Source organism: Ranitomeya imitator, chromosome 1 (assembly GCF_032444005.1).
Source record: "Ranitomeya imitator isolate aRanImi1 chromosome 1, aRanImi1.pri, whole genome shotgun sequence".
Lineage (NCBI taxonomy): Eukaryota > Metazoa > Chordata > Amphibia > Anura > Dendrobatidae > Ranitomeya > Ranitomeya imitator.
This window is the reverse complement of record NC_091282.1, coordinates 813,111,205-813,132,543: the sequence shown is the minus strand read 5'-3', so window position 1 is coordinate 813,132,543 and position 21,339 is coordinate 813,111,205. Positions and strand designations below refer to the sequence as shown.

The 21,339-nt window shown below is 43.5% G+C and overlaps 1 protein-coding gene across 1 annotated transcript in view; it reads right to left on the bottom strand.

Moving 5' to 3' along the window:
* Positions 1 to 21,339, bottom strand: part of EFNA2 (ephrin A2) — a 323,250-nt gene that overhangs the window by 21,840 nt on the left and 280,071 nt on the right. Inside the window, exon 3 of the mRNA XM_069739590.1 lies at positions 2,387 to 2,452. Within this exon, the coding sequence (XP_069595691.1) occupies positions 2,387 to 2,452 (66 nt within the window). The remainder of the gene's footprint in view (positions 1 to 2,386; positions 2,453 to 21,339) is intronic.

Below are 21,339 nucleotides of genomic sequence, written 5' to 3'. Positions count from 1 at the left end.
ACGTCTCAGAGCTCGTTCTATGATTTTGGGTTATTGTCAGATCACTGTATGTGTTCTGACCGCTATGTCCATTGTGGTACTGAATTGCCTTTCATAACAGGGAGGAGAATATAGACTTTCTAAAATTATGGGGGCCATACATTATGATCAAGAAGGGGTTGTCCTAGTAGTGGACCACCCCTTTAAGATTTATTTTGCCTTTTGAACTGCAGTTTCTAAAAATTCAAAGGGCCAGGATGAGGGTAGTTTTCCGCAATTTATGGTATGCACCTACCTGATACCTTTTTATTTGTAGTGGTCTTGTGCCTTCCTCACAGAACTTCAAATAGTTAATTTTTACTTCACAGCCAATATTTTAGAATACAATTTGGATCCATGGATGCAGTGGCTAGAAAGTGCAAACTTTATTATGTACAAAATATGTTATGCACACTATTTATACTATACGATTATGACTATATGTACCGCCCAGAACGGGGTACTCAGGTTGCCGGGTAGCATTGGATTCAGGGGGTCAAGGGGATGGCAACCGTGCCCGCTGTCTGTGATCCGGGGACAGTGAAATAGGGATTAAAAATAAAAAGATAAAAAGTAAAACAAAAATTAAAAAGAAGAGTTTGTGACGCCAGTTGGAGTTTTCGGCTATACGATGGCCGCGCAGGTGTTTAACCCCCTCCAACTAGGGCTGGCCCCCAGGGATAGTTTGGAAGTAGATGGTACAGAGTAATAAGGTATGGAATACAACTCTCACCAGGTCAGGTATACAGTCTGCTCTGCACGATGGGAATTATCTCTCTCTGCTGTATGAATTCCCTGCTGCCCTAATCCTTTCTGGGACAAAGGTTTCCTGAAGTCTGAAACTTCCAGTACAGCCATGTTCTCACTGTATTTTCTCCCCCCGGCAGCCCGCAGCGTGAATCCTATGTGAAGCACGTGTTTGTACTTGCACAATCCCTCACTGATTCTCTTTTGCTATGGAGCTCCTGGGAAAAACACTTCACTGCTGGTTATGAAAACCACACAGCATCTGCTGACTGGCATTATCAATACCTTGGATATCTTTTTGTATTCCTTTCCTGTTTTATGTCACGGCCACTCCTTCTGCGGCCGTGCCTGCTGCCGGGACCACCGCCGCTCCTCCCACTCATACTTACCTGCTGCAGCGCGCTCCTCCTGCATGTACGCATCCTCTCCTTCATTCTTCTCCGCTCCCTGGTTCTCATCAGGTGCGCGTGCGCACCGCTCACTCCAGCACTTCCTCTTTCTGATTTACAGACACTCTGTATCTCTTCTCTGTGATCCTGGAGGACCGTGACCTGGAAGTCCTTCAGCACTCCATGTATTTAAAGCGATTCCTTCCTCTGCTCCTTGCCTGTCTGTCATTTGTGCTTCTGTGACTCAGGTCCACCGTTGTCTTTGCACTGCTTGTTCTGAGTCTCCGCTCTATCCAGCCAGTTCAGCTTCTCTGCCTTTCCCAGGCTTCCTTGTCTCCTCGTCCAGTCCAGCCTTCCTAGTTTCCACTCCATACTCTGTTAGTCTGGTGTCTCTATCCTGTCCTGCTTCCTTTGAGTCTTCCCCTTCCCAGTACTCCCTTGGTCTCGCCTGTACTCAGCTCTTACCAAACTGTACTTCATCTTACCCCGCTCTGTCCATCCTACGCCCAGCTTCTCTATTTTGTACCTCCTACTACCTGTCTCTGGGTTCCAGCTTCTGCGGCAATTGTCTCCCTTGGGTCTGCCTCCAACGCTCCCTGCATAGGGGGTGGTCTACCTGGTCAGCTCACCCTTGGGAGGTTCATTGTCATGGATCTGTGGGTCCACTCCAGGTGTTCCAAAATATCTCACATTTAATACCGTTCAACTACCTTTTCCTGTAGATTAGTTGATAATTCTTTTGCTTTCCCCATGACTCACAATCAAGAAACGTCAGTGGCTGGATGAAAGATGCAAGAGTCTGTCTGGGTCACAAAAACTCACTCGGCTTTTATGCACACACACTGATTACAAGCAAACAGGTCACAGGTGAGGATGTTTTTTTTGTAGCCATACAAAGCCATTTGAGTCAACTTCTGTGCAGGGTATCAGGCCAAAATCACCAGTGAACTTTTGATCAGGGTCATTTGGATGTTTTGGGCTGTCATTATGATTTAAAAAGTGAAAACACAGTAGTTTGACAATAAATGGCTTCACCCAACCACTAAACTGAGTGGTGAAAAAGTTTTGGTGTTATCATTCATATTCTCTGAAAAAAGGCCAAGAAAGCAAAAATTATGTCAGGGTATGTAAACTTATAAGCACAACTGTATATACTGTATGATACTATATATCAGACCAAATATATCTGGTACACACAGACACACGAGTACAAAAGTGGAAAATTAACATACTTGTTGGACGTACGTAAACTTTCAGCCTGAGGCAAGGTTTATCCACCAAGTTTGGAGGGGTGGAGGCTGAAAGACAAAAAATATATACATTTATTGATGTAAAACATTACATTTTACACATTCTATGATAAATATAATTATAAGGCCTCTAGTAGCCTTTCTATATGTCCCACAGTAAGCTGCCATACAAGTCAAGACGTACTAAAATGGGTTAGGACTAATTTAGACAGTTCGGAAATGCTGCAAATTCATCACGGCAGCTTATATTATATTATAAATTGTTTTATAAATTTGGCTCACCTTTAGACTATATAGTATAAATATATACCCCAAATAAGTTGGCTTAATTTGGGTCATTAATTTGTACATGTTGTGCATATTAACCCACGCCCCTATCCCACAAAGTCACACCCCCTTGCAGGATGAACCACAAAAGTGGTGTAAGGCATATAACACCAGTCTATTGCCACAAACTCCTCTAGAATTCTGGGGCATTTAGCATAGTTTAACAATGTATTTTTTTTCCTCATCCCAGCTTTGTACTCTTTGGGGGATCCTTTAGACACATCTTATTTTCTATATAATTAAGCCAAATGTTTTGAACAAGATCAAACGAGGTGCACAAATTAAATTAGCCAGAAATTTGGCAAAATTTGTGGAAAAAGCTGGCACTATAACTTGCATAACATAACATAGGAGACAGAAGTATGACTTAAAAAGCAGCACGGATTGCCAACATTGAGTCAAAACTGTACCTCTGTGGTTATCAGTCACATTATTATTACAGATTTTCTATTTCGAAATGTTGGAAATTCACAAAAAAATCATCCTCCATGTCTAAAATTATCTTCTCAGTTTTGTTTGAGTAAAAAATTAAACACATTTATCAATCCAGGAGATCAGGATCAAATTCAATAATCTTATACTTGCCCCATGGATTTTATTTATGGAAATTTCTCACTAATGATAATGTATAATGATCATATAGCTGCCACCCTGAAAGTTTTAGGTTTTTAAGTAGAGGTTACCAGTCTCGGTCATAGTGACAATACTATTTTATTTGCTACATGTAATATATGAACCAGGTTACTTTAGTGTCTTCTCTTTCTTTAATATAATATATATATATATATATATATATATATATATATATATATATATATATTTATTTATATATGCACTGCTCAACAAAATTAAGGGAACACTTAAACAACACAATGTAACTCCAAGTCAATCACACGTCTGTGAAATCAACCAGTCCAGTTATGAAGCAACACTGATTGCGAATCAATTTGTCCTCCTGTTGTGCAAATGGAACAGACAACAGGTAGAAATTATGAACAATTAACAAGACAAGCCCTATAAACGAGTGGTTCCGAAGGGAGTGACCACAGACCATTTTTCTTTTCTCATTCTTTTTGGCCATTGTTTTGGTCACTTTTGCATTTTGTCATTGCTCTCACTCCTAGAGGTACTGTACAGTAGCATAAGGCGGTAACTAAAACCCTCAGAAGTTGCTCAGATAGTGCAGTTCATCCAGGATGGCACATCAATGCGAGCTGTGGCAAGAAGGAAAGATGTGTTTGGGGAGGCATTTCTTTGGAGGGCCGCAAAGTCCTCCAAGTGCTAGCCAGAGGTACCCTGACTAACATTAGTTACTGGTATGAAATCCTCAGACCCTTTGTGAGATCATATGCATGTGCACTGGGCCCTTGGTTCTTTCTGATGCATGACAATGCTATGCCTCATGCGGCTGAAGTGTGTCAGCAGTTCCTGCATAATGAAGTCAGTGGACTGGCTATGGACTGGCCTGCCCATTCCCCAGAACTGAATCCAATCAAGCACATCTGGGACAATATGTCTTGTTCCATCCCCCATCGCCACGTTGCACCACAGACAGTCGAGGAGTTGACTGATGCTTTAATCCAGGTCTGGGAGGAGATCCTTCAGAACATCTGCCGCCTCCTCAGGAACATGCCCAAGCATTGTAGAGAGGTTATACAGGCACGTAGAGGCCACACACTACTGAGCATCATTTTCTTGTGAGGCATTTCGACTGAAGTTGGATCAACCTGTAATTTGATTTTCCACTTTGATTTTGTGTATCATTCCAAATCCAAACCTCCATAGGATATTTATTTTGATTTACATTGATCATTTTTATGTTTCATTGTTTTCAACGCATTTCACTATGTAATGAATAAAGATGTGCAACTGGAATATTTCATTCAGTGATATGTAGCAAGTAGTATTTTAGTGTTCCTTTTATCTTTTTGGGTGTTCACAGTAGCCTGAAGCAACGTGCTATCTGGCATTGTCATGTTTACAGTGTCATGACTAGCAGCAGCGTCTCTGGACTTGTCTCCCATCGTGCACATCTGGGACGTCATTTGTCGGCAATTGCAAAGGAAGCTGCCAGCAATGGATTTTGATGACTTGCATGTACACCTATATTCAGCATGGCAAAATATTCCTCAAATAACAATTAAACGGAATCTGTCAGCAGATTTTGTCTATATAATCTGAAGACAGAAGGGGATAGAGGCTGAAACACAGAATTCAGGGAAGTGTCACTTATCAAAGTGTGCGCTGTTGTTTACTAACTGTGAAGGATTTATTACTAAGAGATTAACATTGCCGTACTAGTCCGACTCTGCTCCCTCACTGTCTGTGGACTTTATATATGGAGAGCCTGGTGTGGGCGGGGTCAGCTTTCTGAGCTCTGCTTCATTCTAAATCTAAAAGCTCTGATTCTGGGAGAACGGTTGCACCCAGCAAACTATGTGATACATCGTTGGATTCAGCTTCTCTTTGCCTTTGAGATAGCAAAAACTTGCTGACAAATTCCCTTTAACCTAATTGATAACATGCCAAAGCACCTAAGTGTATGCATTTTTATCTACCATATATGTCTTCTTTATGACTCCATATTTCTATTAAAATGTTTCCTTTCTTTATGCTTCCTTCCTAATGGATTATTGCAGGCACTATTTGTATAGCAAACAAAACTAGATTGATACTGAAAGCAGGCATATTCCACTAGAATGTGATATATTAAACCCAGGGCCATATTTAGAGTTCATGATGCCCTAGGCACTTAAATGTTGAGCAGCTAGTCAAACACTTGTTCAGCCGACTGCTATCTCTCCTGACTCTCCTATACACATACACACTTGGCCAGAAGCACATGAAATTTCAAAATGGAATACGCAACTGACAGTAAACTCTAGTATTGGCTTATACAGCTTATTTTTTATGTGTCACTAGTACTTTTGCAAACCAAAAACAGCAACAATTGATTTTGTGTAATCATAATTTGAGTTCTATAAGTTTTTTTAGGTTCATAAAAGTTTTTGATCAGTTTTATTCTGTACCTGAATAAATGCATTTTAAAACTGTGTTTTATCTGTAAAAAGCAAACCACCAAAATGTAACTTGCAAAACTGTGGCAGAAAAAAAACGTCTATATTCTGGAGAGAGAGAGGACTGAGGCAGTTCATGACCTCTTTGCCTGGACAGTGCAATCATGGAGGAAAATCATACCTCACCAGGACTGTGCAATTGCCACCACAGTTCACGCCCTGGAACATTCAGCTTCTGAGGCAATTTACAAACCCCACACTCACCAGGGGTGTACAGCAAGTGACATTCTGTGCAAATACTAAGACAATTTGTACCACCAGGACTGTGAAATTACTGCAGTAGTACATAAACCCCCACACCCTAGAAAAGTGCAAGAACTGAGGCAGTTCAAATTTCCTCAAGAGCTATGCAGTTACTGAAGCAATTCACACTCCAGCCCTCCTCAGGAATGTGCTGTTACTGAGGTAATTCACACTCCACCCCAATGCAGGGCTGTGCAGCTACTGAGGCAATTCACACTCCACCCCACTGCAGGGCTGTGTAGTTACTGAGGCAATTCACGCTCCACCCCACTACAGGGCTGTGTAGTTACTGAGGCAATTCACGCTCCACCTATCCGCAGGGCTGTGAAGCTACTGAGGCAATTTACACTCCACCCCACTGCAGGGCTGTGCAGCTACTGAGGCAATTCATCCTCCACCCCACTGCAGGGCTGTGTAGTTACTGAGGCAATTCACACTCCACCCCACTGCAGGGCTGTGCAGCTACTGAGGCAATTCATCCTCCACCCCACTGCAGGGCTGTGTAGTTACTGAGGCAATTCACGCTCCTCCCCACTACAGGGCTGTGTAGTTACTGAGGCAATTCACACTCCACCCCACTGCAGGGCTGTGTAGTTACTAAGGCAATTCACGCTCCACCCCACTACAGGGCTGTGTAGTTACTGAGGCAATTCACGCTCCACCCCACTACAGGGCTGTGTAGCTACTGAGGCAATTCATCCTCCACCCCACTGCAGGGCTGTGTAGTTACTGAGGCAATTCACACTCCACCCCACTGCAGGGCTGTGCAGCTACTGAGGCAATTCATCCTCCACCCCACTGCAGGGCTGTGTAGTTACTGAGGCAATTCACGCTCCACCCCACTACAGGGCTGTGTAGTTACTGAGGCAATTCACACTCCACCCCACTGCAGGGCTGTGTAGTTACTGAGGCAATTCACGCTCCACCCCACTACAGGGCTGTGTAGTTACTGAGGCAATTCACGCTCCACCCCACTACAGGGCTGTGTAGCTACTGAGGCAATTCACACTCCACCCAACCTCAGGACTGTGTAGTTACTGAGGCAACTCACATTCCAGCCCACCTCAGGACTGTGTAGTTACTGAGGCAATTCACAACCCCACCCCACCCCAGGCCTCAGCAGTTATTTAGACCATTCAATCTTCCTCTACCCCAGAACTGTGCAGGTACTGAAGCAGTCAATGCTCTCCTCTCCATGGAATTGTGCAGTTAATTAAAAGTTCCAAATTGTGCAATTTCTGAAGCAGTCAATACTCTGTACTAAGGTATTAAGCAGTTTCAGAGGAGCAACTTGGTTACTTGAACAGCATTACTTAGAAGAACATGGTTTAGTAGTGTAGGTGCTGTTAAACTGTTGCTGTCTGTGGTATGGATGGGCATTTGATTTAACAGAGATTTGGACTGCGCTTCCTCCATAGAGATCTCTTTCAGTCTGATGGGTGGAGCGGCAGAGAAAATCTTGCTACAGGCAGCTGTTCCACCAAACAGCATTTGTACTGAAGAGGTGAGGGAGCAACAATATTCCTCTCCTTATCATTTTCTGCCTTGTAGCTGCTGTCCAGCTTTCATTCTAATCATATTCCCTCTCACTACATGAAAAACACTGGTTTTCACAAGGAGTACTATGGGGCACAGGGGAAGGGGGTGGAAAATAAAAAACACACACAGGCCCCCTATCTGCCGCCCCAGGCACTGGACCTCATGTGTCTAGTGGCAAATACAGCCCTGATTAAACCATATCTAATAATAATCCTTTCCTTGACCCAGTGACAGTACTATACTATTGAATGCATGGATCAAACGTAACCACGGCTCTCCCCATGCCTCTGCGGTGTCCATTTTTGATATGAAGGGAACAGGGCATCAATCTCAGATTAAAAGCAACATCAGCATAACATAGACCATTAAAGGACATCTGTCAGCACAGAATCACTGTTCAAACTAAGCACAGGCGCTCGGTGCATCGTGGCATGGTCAAACATTTATATACAGCTTACCATCTGATTGTTTTCAATTTATCTCCTCCCTTCTCTAGCTGCTTTACTCACCTCTCCGATGCCGAGCATTGTCATGTTGGCCAAAGTTACGTGGTGACCTCCGGGTCTGCCAGCTATGGTTGGCTGTTATACTTAGCCAACAGCTGAGTCTAAGGCTATGTTCTCACAATCTGGAATAAGCAGTGCTTTGGATGCAGCGTATGTTCACTGAATCCAAAGTGCTGCCATCTATTGAATGCAGGTAAATCTGAATGTGTTCACTGAACTGTCCGGTTTCATCGTCTACGCAAGAGAAATTTACATGTTGCGGTCCTGAAAGACGCGCTGCATGTCAGTCTCTGTGGGTGATCTGAAGGGGCAAATAGTCACATAATGGACATGAGATTTCTAGAAGTCCCACTCGCTATGCTGTCACAGCTGACCGCTGCAGGTTTGATGATGCATAACTACACAGCGTCAAAACTCAACCAAAAGGAAAAAAGGAGCACAAAAACATCCCATAATATAAAAAGTATCAAATTTTATTGAAAAAAACATGTAAAACATAACAAGAAAAAATTTATAAACAAGTCAAAGAAAAAGTGAAATGAATGACATTTCAGGTGTAAAACACGGTGTCCACCTACATTAGGTGGTGGGAAGATACAGAAGATAGCAATAGGAGAACAAAGCGAGTGCTAATGGTGAATATTTACTGTAGTTCACCCAGAAAGTCTATAAAAATTCAGTGTGCCCCAAAAATATAAAAATATACCACCTCAAGCTATCCACCAAAAAATCTTTGCTGAATTACTTGAAAAATATTCAATCATATTAGGTGCTGCCAAGAGATGGGAAAAAATTGAAAAGGGGCAAAGATAATCACCTAAGCATAGTATTTAGTTCAAGTGAAACACATGTGTGTACCGCTTTAAGGGAACGAGTGTGTGCTAATAGAGGCTAACTACTACTCTTACCCATGATCTCCACTGGAGGACACCGTGTGCGCGTGCTAGCTCCATAACATTGAAGATAAGAGACCAGTCATACAGTATTCTGGGACAGGGACTCATCGGGGAGTAACACTAGGAGAAGTGCTGACAGTGCAAAATAAGTTGGTCTGCAGTTGGCAGAGGAAGATTAAGCAGTACGGGCAGGTCACTCAGAATGTGGCGACTTGTTACATGGGTGGATGTACTCGACACCGGGGCAAAACGGTTTAGAGGTACCCCTACTGAAGCAGGACTGAGCCGAGATGACGCTGAGAGACCAGAGATGCCAGTCCATCCAGGAAGCGTGCTTAGTGACAGAGAAGGAAAGACAGGAGAAATTGTCTAATGTCCACCCTGATGATGATGATGGAAAGAATATGTATGCGCTGTGTACCAGAAGCAGTAAAGTTAATAGTTCAAGCATTGAACTGGACTGTGACTCCGTTTATTTCTCATCATCTGAGGAGTACGTGCAGTGCAGAAAGTCCTGAGAGGGAGCTGGAGAACGTGACAGGGAACGGAACGGAGACCTGTGATTTGTATGTGACGGGAGGTCAGGGTGTGCAAGAAACTTTTACCTCAGCCACAACTACCACCCTGTCCCTCCCTCACACTGCAAAAAAAAAGCCAGATTTTTTTATAGCTTCAGGAGGAAGTTATACCACGAAACCTAGCGTTGGGCGGCAGGACAACCTCCATTATACACGGTCTACACATGTAAGTCTTTACCTAGCACTTTACCTTATGCCCAGCATATATGCAACATAGCAGCACTTTACATCTAATGCAATTTAGCAAGGCTACCTTTAACCTATATAGGCACATGCATGGACACATACGCAGTTTTACTGTGGGTTAATACTGAGTAGGAGTTCCTGTTTTTTTAACTTTGCAGCCTCAGGCATTTCATTTGTATTTCACTCAATTTTAAGATATATATTTAATCTAAATCATGTTTTATGGCACTTATACTCATTGTCTTTGTAAGGTAATCCAGATATTGTTATATCGAGTTGTGCATACTTGCATTGTCTAACATTTATGGGCGTTTTTGTTACCCAATGTACTGGTCACTGCAATGTACTGGTCTCTACAACGGCAGTTTGCAATTTTCACTCACCAACATCCACTCCTGCTTGTTTCTGGAAAACACTTATGGAGTCACAATCTTCACTGCAGCGGTAGATAAATTCCCAGAGGGGTATAATTTACAAAATGGGGTCTTGAGGGGGAAATATGCTCTTCAAGCAATTAGGGGCTCTGTATATGGAGTCCGCAAACTATTCTAGAATAGTTTGCTCTCCAAGAGTCAAATAGCACTCCTTCCCTCCTGAGTCTCGCAGTGTGGCTAAGCAGTGCTATACAGCCACATATGGGGTATTGAAACATTCAGCAGAAATTGTGGAACTAATTTTGACACCATTTTTACCCATTTCCCTGTGTGAAAAAAACAATTATTTTGTGGCAAAAATGTAATTATTTTTTTATCACCGCCCAATGGTATAAAATTACGTGACACACCTGTGGTGTCAATATGATTACTGCACCCCTAGATTAACTCATTGAGAGGTTTAGTTTGTAAAATTGGGTCACTTATGAGGGTTTCTGCTGGGATCCCAGGGACTCTGCCAGTGTGACATCGCATCCTCAAACCAGTGCAGAAAATTAGCATTTTAATGCGGTGCTTCTTCCCTTCTGAGCTTTGCACTGTGTCTCAAGTAGTTTTTGGCCACTAATGGCAGGGGTGGGGAATCTTTTTTCTGCCAAGGGCCATTTGGATATTTATACCATCCTTCGGGGACCATACAAACTCGGCTCAGAAAGTACATCCTGACTCTGGCACTTGTTTTAGGATGTAATCTTCCATTGCATGCCCTTCAGTGTTCAGTAGTGAGCACTACATGTATGTGCTAACAGAGCAAGAAGAAATTAATGAGCTGGTTGTAATCAAAATACACCTACCTGCTCAAGAATGCGGTCCCTGAGAATCTGCTCGGGGGACTGATAAAAGGTCATCGAGGGCCGTAAATGACCCAGGGGCCTAAGGTTCCCCACCCTTGACTTATGGGGTATTGATGTACTCAGGAGAAATTGCGCAACAAATTTTACTGTTAGTTTCCTCCTATTACCCCTTTTGCAAATTACAAACTTGCAGTCAACGCAACATTTTAGTTGAAAAAATAGTAATATTTCATTTACTCAGCCCATTGTTATACAAGTTTGTGAATCGCCTGAGGGTTAAAAGAAACTCACTACTCCCCTAGATGAATTCCTTGGGAGGTGTAGTTTACAAAATTGGATATCACTTGTGGGGGTTTATGATGTTTTGGCATGTCAGGGGCTCTTCAAATGTAACATGGTATCCGCAACCTACTCCAGCCAAAATAGTGCTCATTCTTTTTCTAGTCCTGCCATGCGCCCAAGCAGCCATTTTCCAATAAATATGGGGTATCCGCGTACTCAGGAAACATTGAAGAAAAAAATTGTCATCCTGTTACCGTTGTGAAAATAAACAAATTGGGGCTAAAACAACATTTTTGTGGAAAAAAAATTGACTTTTTTTTTCACTGCTCAACATTATAAAATTCTGTGAAGCCCCTGAAGGTTCAAGGTGCTCACCACACATATAAATTGTAGTTTCCAAAATGGGATAATTTGTGGGAAATTTCCACTGTTTAGGTGCCTCAGGGGCTCTCCAAACGCGACATGGGGTCAGCTATCGATTCCAGCAGATTTAGTATTTAAAAAAGTCAAATGTCGCTCCTTCCCTTCCGAGCCCTGCCATGCGCCCAAACAATAGTTTTCCACTACATATGAGGTATCGGAGTACTCAGGAGAAATCACACAACAAATTTTATGGTACATTTCCTCCTTTTACCCTTGAAAATGAAAAATTTGAGGCTAAAGTAACATTTTTTGTGGGATAAAGTTAAATGTTATTTTTTTTCCTTCCACATTCTGTTAATTCATGTGAAGCACCTGAAGGGGTAATAAACTTCTTGAATGTGTTTTTGAGCACCTTCAGGGGTGCAGTTTTTAGAAAAGTATCACTTTTGGGTATTTTCTGTCATATCAACCTGGCAAAGTCACTTCAAAGATAATGTGGTCCATAAGAAAAAATGTTTTTCTTAATTTTATGGAAAAATTTGTAACAAAAAAAAAATATGTTTAAAAAATGTTGATGTAACGTATACATGTGGTAAATGTTACTTATTAACAATTTTGTGTGACATGAATCTTTGGTTTATGGTAAAGTATAAATTAGAAATGTAGAGTCATATTTACTATGTGGGTAGATCGGTTCTTTAAATACAATCCTCTAGCTCAAATCTCTGTTGCTATCACACAGTTCACACTCATGTTTCATCATTATGCATTGTCACACCTCACACTTGTCAAATGTTAACACCTGCATACACATTACATGAAAGTCAGCCAATTTCGGCAGAACCAGCTTACATTTCGATGTAAAATATGGCCTCATGAGTCTCCCTGGCAGCTGATCCTTTGGTTTTCAGAGGGGATAATCAGCTGCCATAGGTATCTGACAGCAGTTTTCTAATAGTATGCCTACACGTTCAGTATTAGGCAGTGCTTTCAACGCAGCACATGTCCGCTACATCCAAAGCACTGCTGGCTTTTGAACGCAGGTGATTCTGCATGTGTTCACTGAACTGTGCGGAATCACCGCGTCCAATAAATTGTACGGGTGAAATTTATCTTGTGGAGATGCGAGTCTCCACAAGACAAATAGACATAGTAACATAGTAACATAGTTATTAAGGTTGAAGGAAGACTTTAAGTCCATCTAGTTCAACCCGTAGCCTAACCTAACATGCCCTAACATGTTGATCCAGAGGAAGGCAAAAAAAAAAACCATGTGGCAAAGAGTAAGCTCCACATTGGGGAAAAAATTCCTTCCTGACTCCACATACGGCAATCAGACTAGTTCCCTGGATCAACACCCAAACAAGGAATCAAGTATATATAACCTGTAACATTCTACTTTTCAAGAAAGGCATCCAGTCCCCTCTTAAATTTAAATAATGAATCACTCATTACAACATCATACGGCAGAGAGTTCCATAGTCTCACTGCTCTTACAGTAAAGAATCCGCATCTGTTATTATGCTTAAACCTTCTTTCTTCCAGACGTAGAGGATGCCCCCTTGTCCCTGTTTCAGGTCTATGATTAAAAAGATCAACAGAAAAGTCTTTGTACTGTCCCCTGATATATTTATACATTAAAATAAGATCACCCCTTAGCCTTCGTTTTTCCAAACTAAATAGAACCAAGTGTAATAACCTATCTTGGTATTGCAGACCCCCCAGTCCTCTAATAACCTTGGTCGCTCTTCTCTGCACCCGCTCTAGTTCAGCTATGTCTTTCTTATACACCGGAGACCAGAACTGTGCACAGTATTCTAAGTGTGGTCGAACTAGTAACTTGTATAGAGGTAAAATTATGTTCTCCTCATGAGCATCTATGCCTCTTTTAATGCATCCCATTATTTTATTTGCCTTTGCAGCAGCTGCCTGACACTGGCCACTGAATATGAGTTTGTCATCCACCCATACACCCAGGTCTTTTTCATTGACAGTGTTGCCCAGAGTTTTACAATTAAGCGCATAGTTATACATCTTATTACTTCTACCCAAGTGCATGACCTTACATTTAACCCCATTAAAGCTCATTTGCCATTTATCAGCCCAAGCTTCTAGTTTACATAAATCATCCTGTAATATAAAATTGTCCTCCACTGTGTTGATTACCCTGCAGAGTTTAGTGTCATCTGCAAATATTGAAATTCTGCTCTGTATGCCCCCTACAAGGTCAATAATAAATATGTTAAAAAGAAGAGGACCCATTACTGACCCCGTGGTACCCCACTGCTAACCGCGACCCAGTGTGAGTGTGCTCCATTAATAACCACCCTTTGTTTCCTATCCCTGAGCCAGCTCTCAACCCACTTACACATATTTTCCCCTATCCCCATTATTCTCATTTTATGTATCAACCTTTTGTGTGGCACCGTATCAAAAGCTTTTGAAAAGTCCATATACACTGCGTCCACTGCGTTCCCTTGGTCAAGTCCGGAACTTACCTATTCATAGAAATTGATCAAATTAGTCTGACAGTAACGGTCCATAGTAAACCCGTGCTGATATTAAGTCATGAGGTTATTCCTCTTCAGATACTCCAGCATAGCATCTTTTAGAATCTCTTAGAACCCTCCAGGATTTTGCCCACAGTAGAGGTTAAGCTTACTGGCCTATAATTTCCGAGTTCAGTTTTTGTCCCCTTTTTGAATATTGGCACCACATTTGCTATACTGCAGGGAATGGGGGGGGGGAGGCCTGCAGATTGGTGCACAGTTAAACACAACATCATAGATTAACATAAGACAGTAGTTTGGTGTTTTCCTTAATACTGTAGTTATCTATTGTTTTTCTGCTTTTATCTGTACTGTTTATCCCTATTGAATATGTACTCCATGGACAATGCTACCTGGTGTGCATCTTGTGAGATGTATGCATGCCTTGAGCAGCTGTTTGAGGGTTAATATGTTGGCCCATGATGCCAGCGAGTTACGGTACATGTCTGGAAGCCCACGTAATGGATCTAAATGTGCAGTTTGCAACACTCAGGAGAATTGCAAACCTGGAGAGGATGCAAAAAGACCAAAACAATATTAGAGTCCTTGTGTAACCTCAATGGAATTGAACCTATAATATGACACACAACTGTATAATATAAACCATGCTAATTTCATTAATAAATTATATTAAAAAAAATAGATGATAAATAAAAAACAGTAAAGGGAATAGCAACCCAACAAAAATTCAAAAACATAAAATGTAGGTAAAAATTCACAGGAGGTGGGTCAAAAAACTGAAAATGTGAAGTAAAACTCAAAATGTGGTATAATCAAACAATAGGTGGGTAAAAATAAAAGGAAAATGTATATATCACTTAATAAAACCTGTGGTGGTACAGTCTAAACTCATGCTTATCTGTAATAACACTTAAAAATAAGTCAGCTTATCCAAAAAGAATTGCTATATGAAAATCAAAAAAAAAAAACCTCAAATATAGATTTGACTTAAAATTGTGATAATAATTATACAGTTCCTAGTGCTTGAAAAGTCATATCAAATAAATGAATTTTAAATAACCAATGCATGGCTAGGTAAACTTGATAACAAAAAATATTTGATTAATAAAAATTATACTTAAAGTGACAAGTGACTACCGATTGCAGTAACCAATAGTACAAGTAAAGGGAGGTTTATATTATTGATGTATAAAAGGAGTAAAGGAAGGGGGACTGTAAACCATACTGACCCAGATGCTCACTGCAGGGTTACATGTACAGTTAGTGTGGGTAAATGTTCATGGGGATTGCAATAATGGAAAGCTGCTAAAGGGAGTTTGCTACAAGCCTCCTAAGGCTGGGGACACACTAAAAGTATGGAAAATCGATCCGAGTCTCCCTGCCGAGAATCACACAAGTGTTCTCTGTATGGTCATCTGTAAGTAATGTGTTTGCAATGCGATGATGCGATTTCCTCGCACCTATGCATCCGTATGACATGTGCAGTGCCCCAGGGTTCTGGTCATTGCAGTAATATCATTCTCCTCTAGGGGGGGACTGATGTTACATTTGAAGGCAATAAAGGAGATCTCTTTACCAGGTATCACAAACATGCAACACACTTCACACTCCAGTCCACCAGGGGGAGCTATGCTCCTATTTATTAGGGCACTGTTCACAATTAGGTAAAACTTGTGGTCTGGATAGGAAGTTAGAAAGAAGCTGGCTGGGTTTCACCCAGTGAGATGCTATGTGAGCTCCGCTCAGGTAGTTGGTCCCTGACAGAGGTGGGATCCTGTCAGAGGCCTAGACAGAAGGCCACGGAGCTGCGCCTGCCCCACGTGCGGCAGAATCCTAAGAAAGCGACACGAACAGCGAATTGTATTTTAGAGGGTGAGAAACGAAGTCTTAGCAAAAGGAGAGGAAACCAGAAGGAGTTCTGCCCTACACAGGCTGCCTCCTTCTGAAGCGCAGGATCTGGTAGCCAGAACACCGAGGGAGCAACAATCTCTATGCCTTGCTCCAGAGACCGGCAGGACAGCTAATTCCATGCTACCTGCCCGCCCTATACCCAGGATGCACGGTGGCAATTTGTGGGGGCTGGGGCGTGCTAGAGTCTCTGTAAAAAGCCTCAGGTCACCAGTCATACGGGTTTGTCCTATCCATTCGGGGGACAGAGAGAGACATAACATCTAGAACATCTACAACAGTTGTGAGGACCTTATGAGAGGCTCAGCAGTAAGGTACTACAACACCCAGGCGCTAGAGGAAGGCTACTGATTTCCACCTGGATAAGGGGACTCTGGATTTGCCTCCAAACCGTCCGGACTCTGCCTGCCCTGTGATCTGGTGCTCTGGACTGTGGACGCTGAAGCCTTCAGTAAAAAGGTAAAGAGACTGCAACCTTGTGTCCTTGTTATTCACTGCGCCTCACACCATCCACCATCTACACACTGGGAAGCCCTGGAGACACACTTCACCTGTGGGAAGGTATACCATCTAGCTGCCATAACATCACCCCAGCGGATCCCTAAGCAGCGTCGGTCACCCTGACCGAATACCACAGGTGGCGTCACGAACATTTCCCCTTTAAAGACCTTTCCCCTTTTACAACAGACCTCCCGAGGGCCACGGACCGGGTCAGCCACCGTGACATCCCCCTTGAGAACCGAAGGACCCGGTACCAAGTATCTCCTAGGCCTTGGGGGCGATCCACATGCGTATGGCTTTACATTTTTCACTGCTTTTCCCCATTGAATTTAATGGCTCAATCGGATGAAATGAGGAAAATGTGTGCGTATTTCTCGCAAGTCACACTGGTGGTCCCTGTGGTGTCTGATTTTTTTTCTCACACCCATAGACTTGCATTGGCGAGACTCAGGCGATATAAGCATAAAATCAAAGCATGCTGCGATTTCACTTGCACACTGAATACACCAGAGAAAAAAATGGTGATGGGAGTTGCCCCTTAGATTAACAGTGGTCCGCGTGCTATGCGATGTTTTCTTGAATAGCACTCGTCCGTATTCTATGGTAGTGTGACCCCGGCCTAATATAGCTGAACAGGTAGAGGATGAAATGCTGCAACAAATTCAAGAGGCAGCAAATAGGGTCCTTATTATGGGGGATTTTAACTATCCAGACATTCAATTGAACATAGAATCGTGTGGTTGTGTTAAAAGTAGTATTGAGCCACCTCCCTAGTGTTCGGGTTCGGTTCGTCGAACAGGGATGTGTTTGACGAACACCGTTGAACCCCATTGAAACCAATGGCAGGCAAACACAAACACATACAAACACATGGAAACACATAGAAAAAAACCTTAAAAGGTGTCCAAAAGCTGACAAACTGCTCAGAAGACACAACAAACACATTGAAAAGTCACAACTACATATAGTCATGCGAAAAGAAAAGAGGTGAAGGAGTAAAAGGAGGAGGAGACACAGATATAGGCATATCATGCCCTTCTAAAATTAAGAAAGGCTGGAGTAAAAATGTAAACGCACTCTACCAACACCCAGACGTCTTGACAAAATTTTTTTAAAAATAAATATCTTTAGGTAGAATGGCGGCGGGTCCATTCAGAACACTTTCCTTAGAAGACGTAGTGGTACCCCCGCTGGGAGTTATGCCAAAAAATGAACCCAATACATTCAGACAAATCCACCATTTGTCATATCCAAGGGGCAGGTCAGTAAACGACAACATCGACGCAGAACCAAGTACAGTACTATGTATTGTACCTCCTTCGACGAGGCAATCAGGCGGGTCAAGAAGTTGGTAAGGGGCACCCTAATGGCCAAAACAAACATTGAGGTGGTGTTCTGGTTATTACCTGTGCCTACGAATAGTGTCCTCCCATTGGGCTGCTTTTGTGAAGGAGCATACTACATAGATCGCTGTTTACCCATGGGGTGCTCCATATCCTGCTCACTATTTGAGGCGATTAGTTGCTTCCTCAAATGTGTCGTCATGGACGTTTGTAAGGTGGCACATATTATCCATTACCTCGATGATTTCTTATGCCTGGGCCCAAAAGATTCGCCACAGTGTGAAAACATGCGGTAGTCCACCTGTGGGAAGGAGAGAGCTGGAGGGAGAGTGGACACCCCAGAGCCGAGGGGTTAGATTGAGAAAGAAAGAAGGCTGTATAGCTTGCTTCATGGGTGGAGTACTGAGTAGCAGAAATTACTACTAGGACAAAAAGGATTTCCTGGGCCAAATGCCATTAAAAAATAGTACTTAGGTAAACAGGCGGTGTAGCTTGCTTTATGGGTGGGGTACGCTGCTGAGTTGCACCAAATTCTACTGAGCCCAAAAGGATTTCCTGGGCTAGATGCTGTTACAAAATAGTAGTTAGGTAAACAGGCGGTGTAGCTTGCTTCATGGGTGAAGTACGCTGCTGAGTAGCACCAAATTCTACTAGGCCTAGGCCCAAAAAGATTTCCTGGGCTAGATGCCGTTAAAAAATAGTACTTAGGTAAACAGGTGGTGTAGCTTGCTTCATGGGTGAAGTACACTGCTGAGTAGCACCAAATTCTACTAGGCCCAAAAGGATTTCCTGTGCCAGATGCCGTTAAAAATAGTACTTAGGTTAACAGGCGGTGGGTGGCTGGGCTACTCTGCTGACTAGCAGATACTGAAGCTTTGGAGCAGACCTCTGAATCCCAGGCCATAGTATGAGGAAACAACTCTGCAGATGACCCCACCCACCTGGAATTGACGATGGCAACGTCATGTAAAACTCAGCAAGGGGACTAAATAAAAGAGTCTCCATTTTTTCCAAAAACTCGGCCACAGAAAACCACTTAAGTGGCATCAATTTCACCAGAGTTTTTTAAAACAGTTGGTGAGGTGATTTTCAAAAATCATCAAGCTTTTAGTCTCCCCAAGATGACACAGGGGTAGAAAAGTCCTTGCGGATCCAGGATTTGTTCATCTTGTTCATCTTGATGAACGTTAGTCTGTCTACATAGTCACTGGACAGACGCGTGCGCTTATCTGTCAGCACACCACCAGTAGCGCTGAACACACGTTCAGAGAGAACGCTGGCTGCGGGGCACGACAAGATCTCCAAGGAGTTAGTGGCAAGCTCAGGCCATTTTTCAAGATTGGAAGCTCAAAATGAGCAAGGGTCCAGTTCCACAGTCATGGAATCAATGTTAACTTGGAGATACTCTTGTACCATCCTCTCTAGGCGTTGGCTGTGCGTCAGACTTCTTGTCTCCTGTGGCGTTGCAAAGGATGGTCTAAAAAAATCTTGAAACGATTGGAAAAAATTGCTGTTACCACCAGATACGATGTTACTCTTACGGTTTGAGTGATGACTCAATAGTTCCACGGTTGGCAAGTTAGAGCTCAGAGATTCACTACGTGCACACTGGTGTTTTGTGGAAAAGCAGATGTTAGATTCAGTAAAGTCTCTGCTGATACTCCTGCATGCGTGAACCCCTTTCTATGGCAGGAATTATTTCACCAAATTTGCTTTTGTCCTGGGGATCTAAGAGTGTGGCAACCCAGTAGTCGGCATTACTTCGGATTCTTACAAACCGAGGGTCGTGTTGCAGGTAGTGCAGCAAGAAGGCACTCATGTGTCTTGCGCATCCAGGAGGACCAAGTCCTTGTTGTCTTGGTGGTGGCGAGGTGAGAATCATGCTTCCTTCGTCAGCCCTCTCCCCCCAACCTCATACAACAGAAATTGGATCAAGGTCTCCCTCATCTGATGAGTCTTCCATGCCCAGCGCCAGTTCATCCTCCACTTCTTCCTTGCCTCCTGCACCTGCCTCAACAGTTTGGCTGCCACCATGCGCCCTCGGTAATCCCTCTCCCCCAGCCTCCAATGCCAGCCGCCTTGGTGCTGCCAACCTTCTTGACCTTGGAGATATGATCCCTTCCGCATACGACTCCTCCTGTTCCTCCTCCTCCTCCTCTTGTTCCACCACCTGACTCTGAACACTGTGTAAGGTGTGCTCCAGCATGTAAATCACCGGAATGGTCATGCTGATAATGGCATCGTCAGCACTAAACATCTTTGTCGCTATTTCAAAACTGTGCAGAAGGGTGCATAGGTCCCTGATCTGAGACCACTCCTGCAGCGTGATTTGCCCCACCTCTTGATCTCGTTGGCCCAGGCTATACGTCATAACGTATTGCACCAGGGCTCATCGGTGCTGCCACAGTCGCTGCAAAATGTGCAGAGTTGAATTCCACCGTGTGGGCACATCGCATTTCAGCCGGTGAACTGGCAGGCCCAACGACTTCTGTAGACATGCAAGTTGTCGAGCTGCGGGATGCGAAGGGCGGAAGTGAGCACACAGCGACCGTGCCCTCTGCAGAAGCCCATCTGTTCTGGGATAGTGGGATAAAAATTGCTGGACAACCAGGTTCAAAATGTAAGCCATACAAGGCACCTGAGTGACACTGCCCCGGCGAAGGGCCGCACCCAGGTTTGCAGCACTGTCGCACACAGCCTTCCCTGGCTGCAGGTTGAGTGGAGACAACCATTGATGGAACTTGGTCTCCAGAACTGACCACAACTCCTCAGTTGTGTGACTAACATTTCCCAGACATTTCAATGTAAACACTGCCTGATGCCGTTGAGCCCTGGTGACAGCATAGTGAGGAGGTGTGCAGGATTCCTTCTGCGCTGTTACAACGTGGGTGGCATTACCAGACAGGCTTTGGGTGCGGGTGGAGGACCGAGAGGAGGTTGAGGAGGCAGAAGCAGTGGAGGAACTTCTAGATACAGAGGATCGACGAGCAACTTGTGGCGACGGCAAGACTTGGACAGCAGCCCCTTCTCCTGATGTCGCCGTAGTTACCCAGTGCCCAGTCAACGACATGTAACGCCCCTGTCCATGTCTACTCGTCCAAGTGTCTGTGGTGAAATGCACCCTGTCACACACAGAGTTTCTCAAGGAAGCGGTGATGTTGTGTGCGACATGCTGGTGTAGTGCAGGCACAGCTTTCTTTGAGAAGTAGTTGCGACTGGGCATCTGGTAGTGGGGCACTGCGACGGACATAAGGTCTCGAAAATCCTCTGTTTCCACCAGGCGGAAAGGCAGCATTTCTGTAGCCAACAGCTTGCAGATGGAGAAATTCAACCTCTTAGCTTTTTCATGGCTAGGAGGAAATAGTCTTTTACTTGTCCACATCTAAGGGACTGAAGGCTGGCTGCCGTGCTTAGACGGAGTTGAGTAGGGTGTCCCCGGCAAACTGCTGGT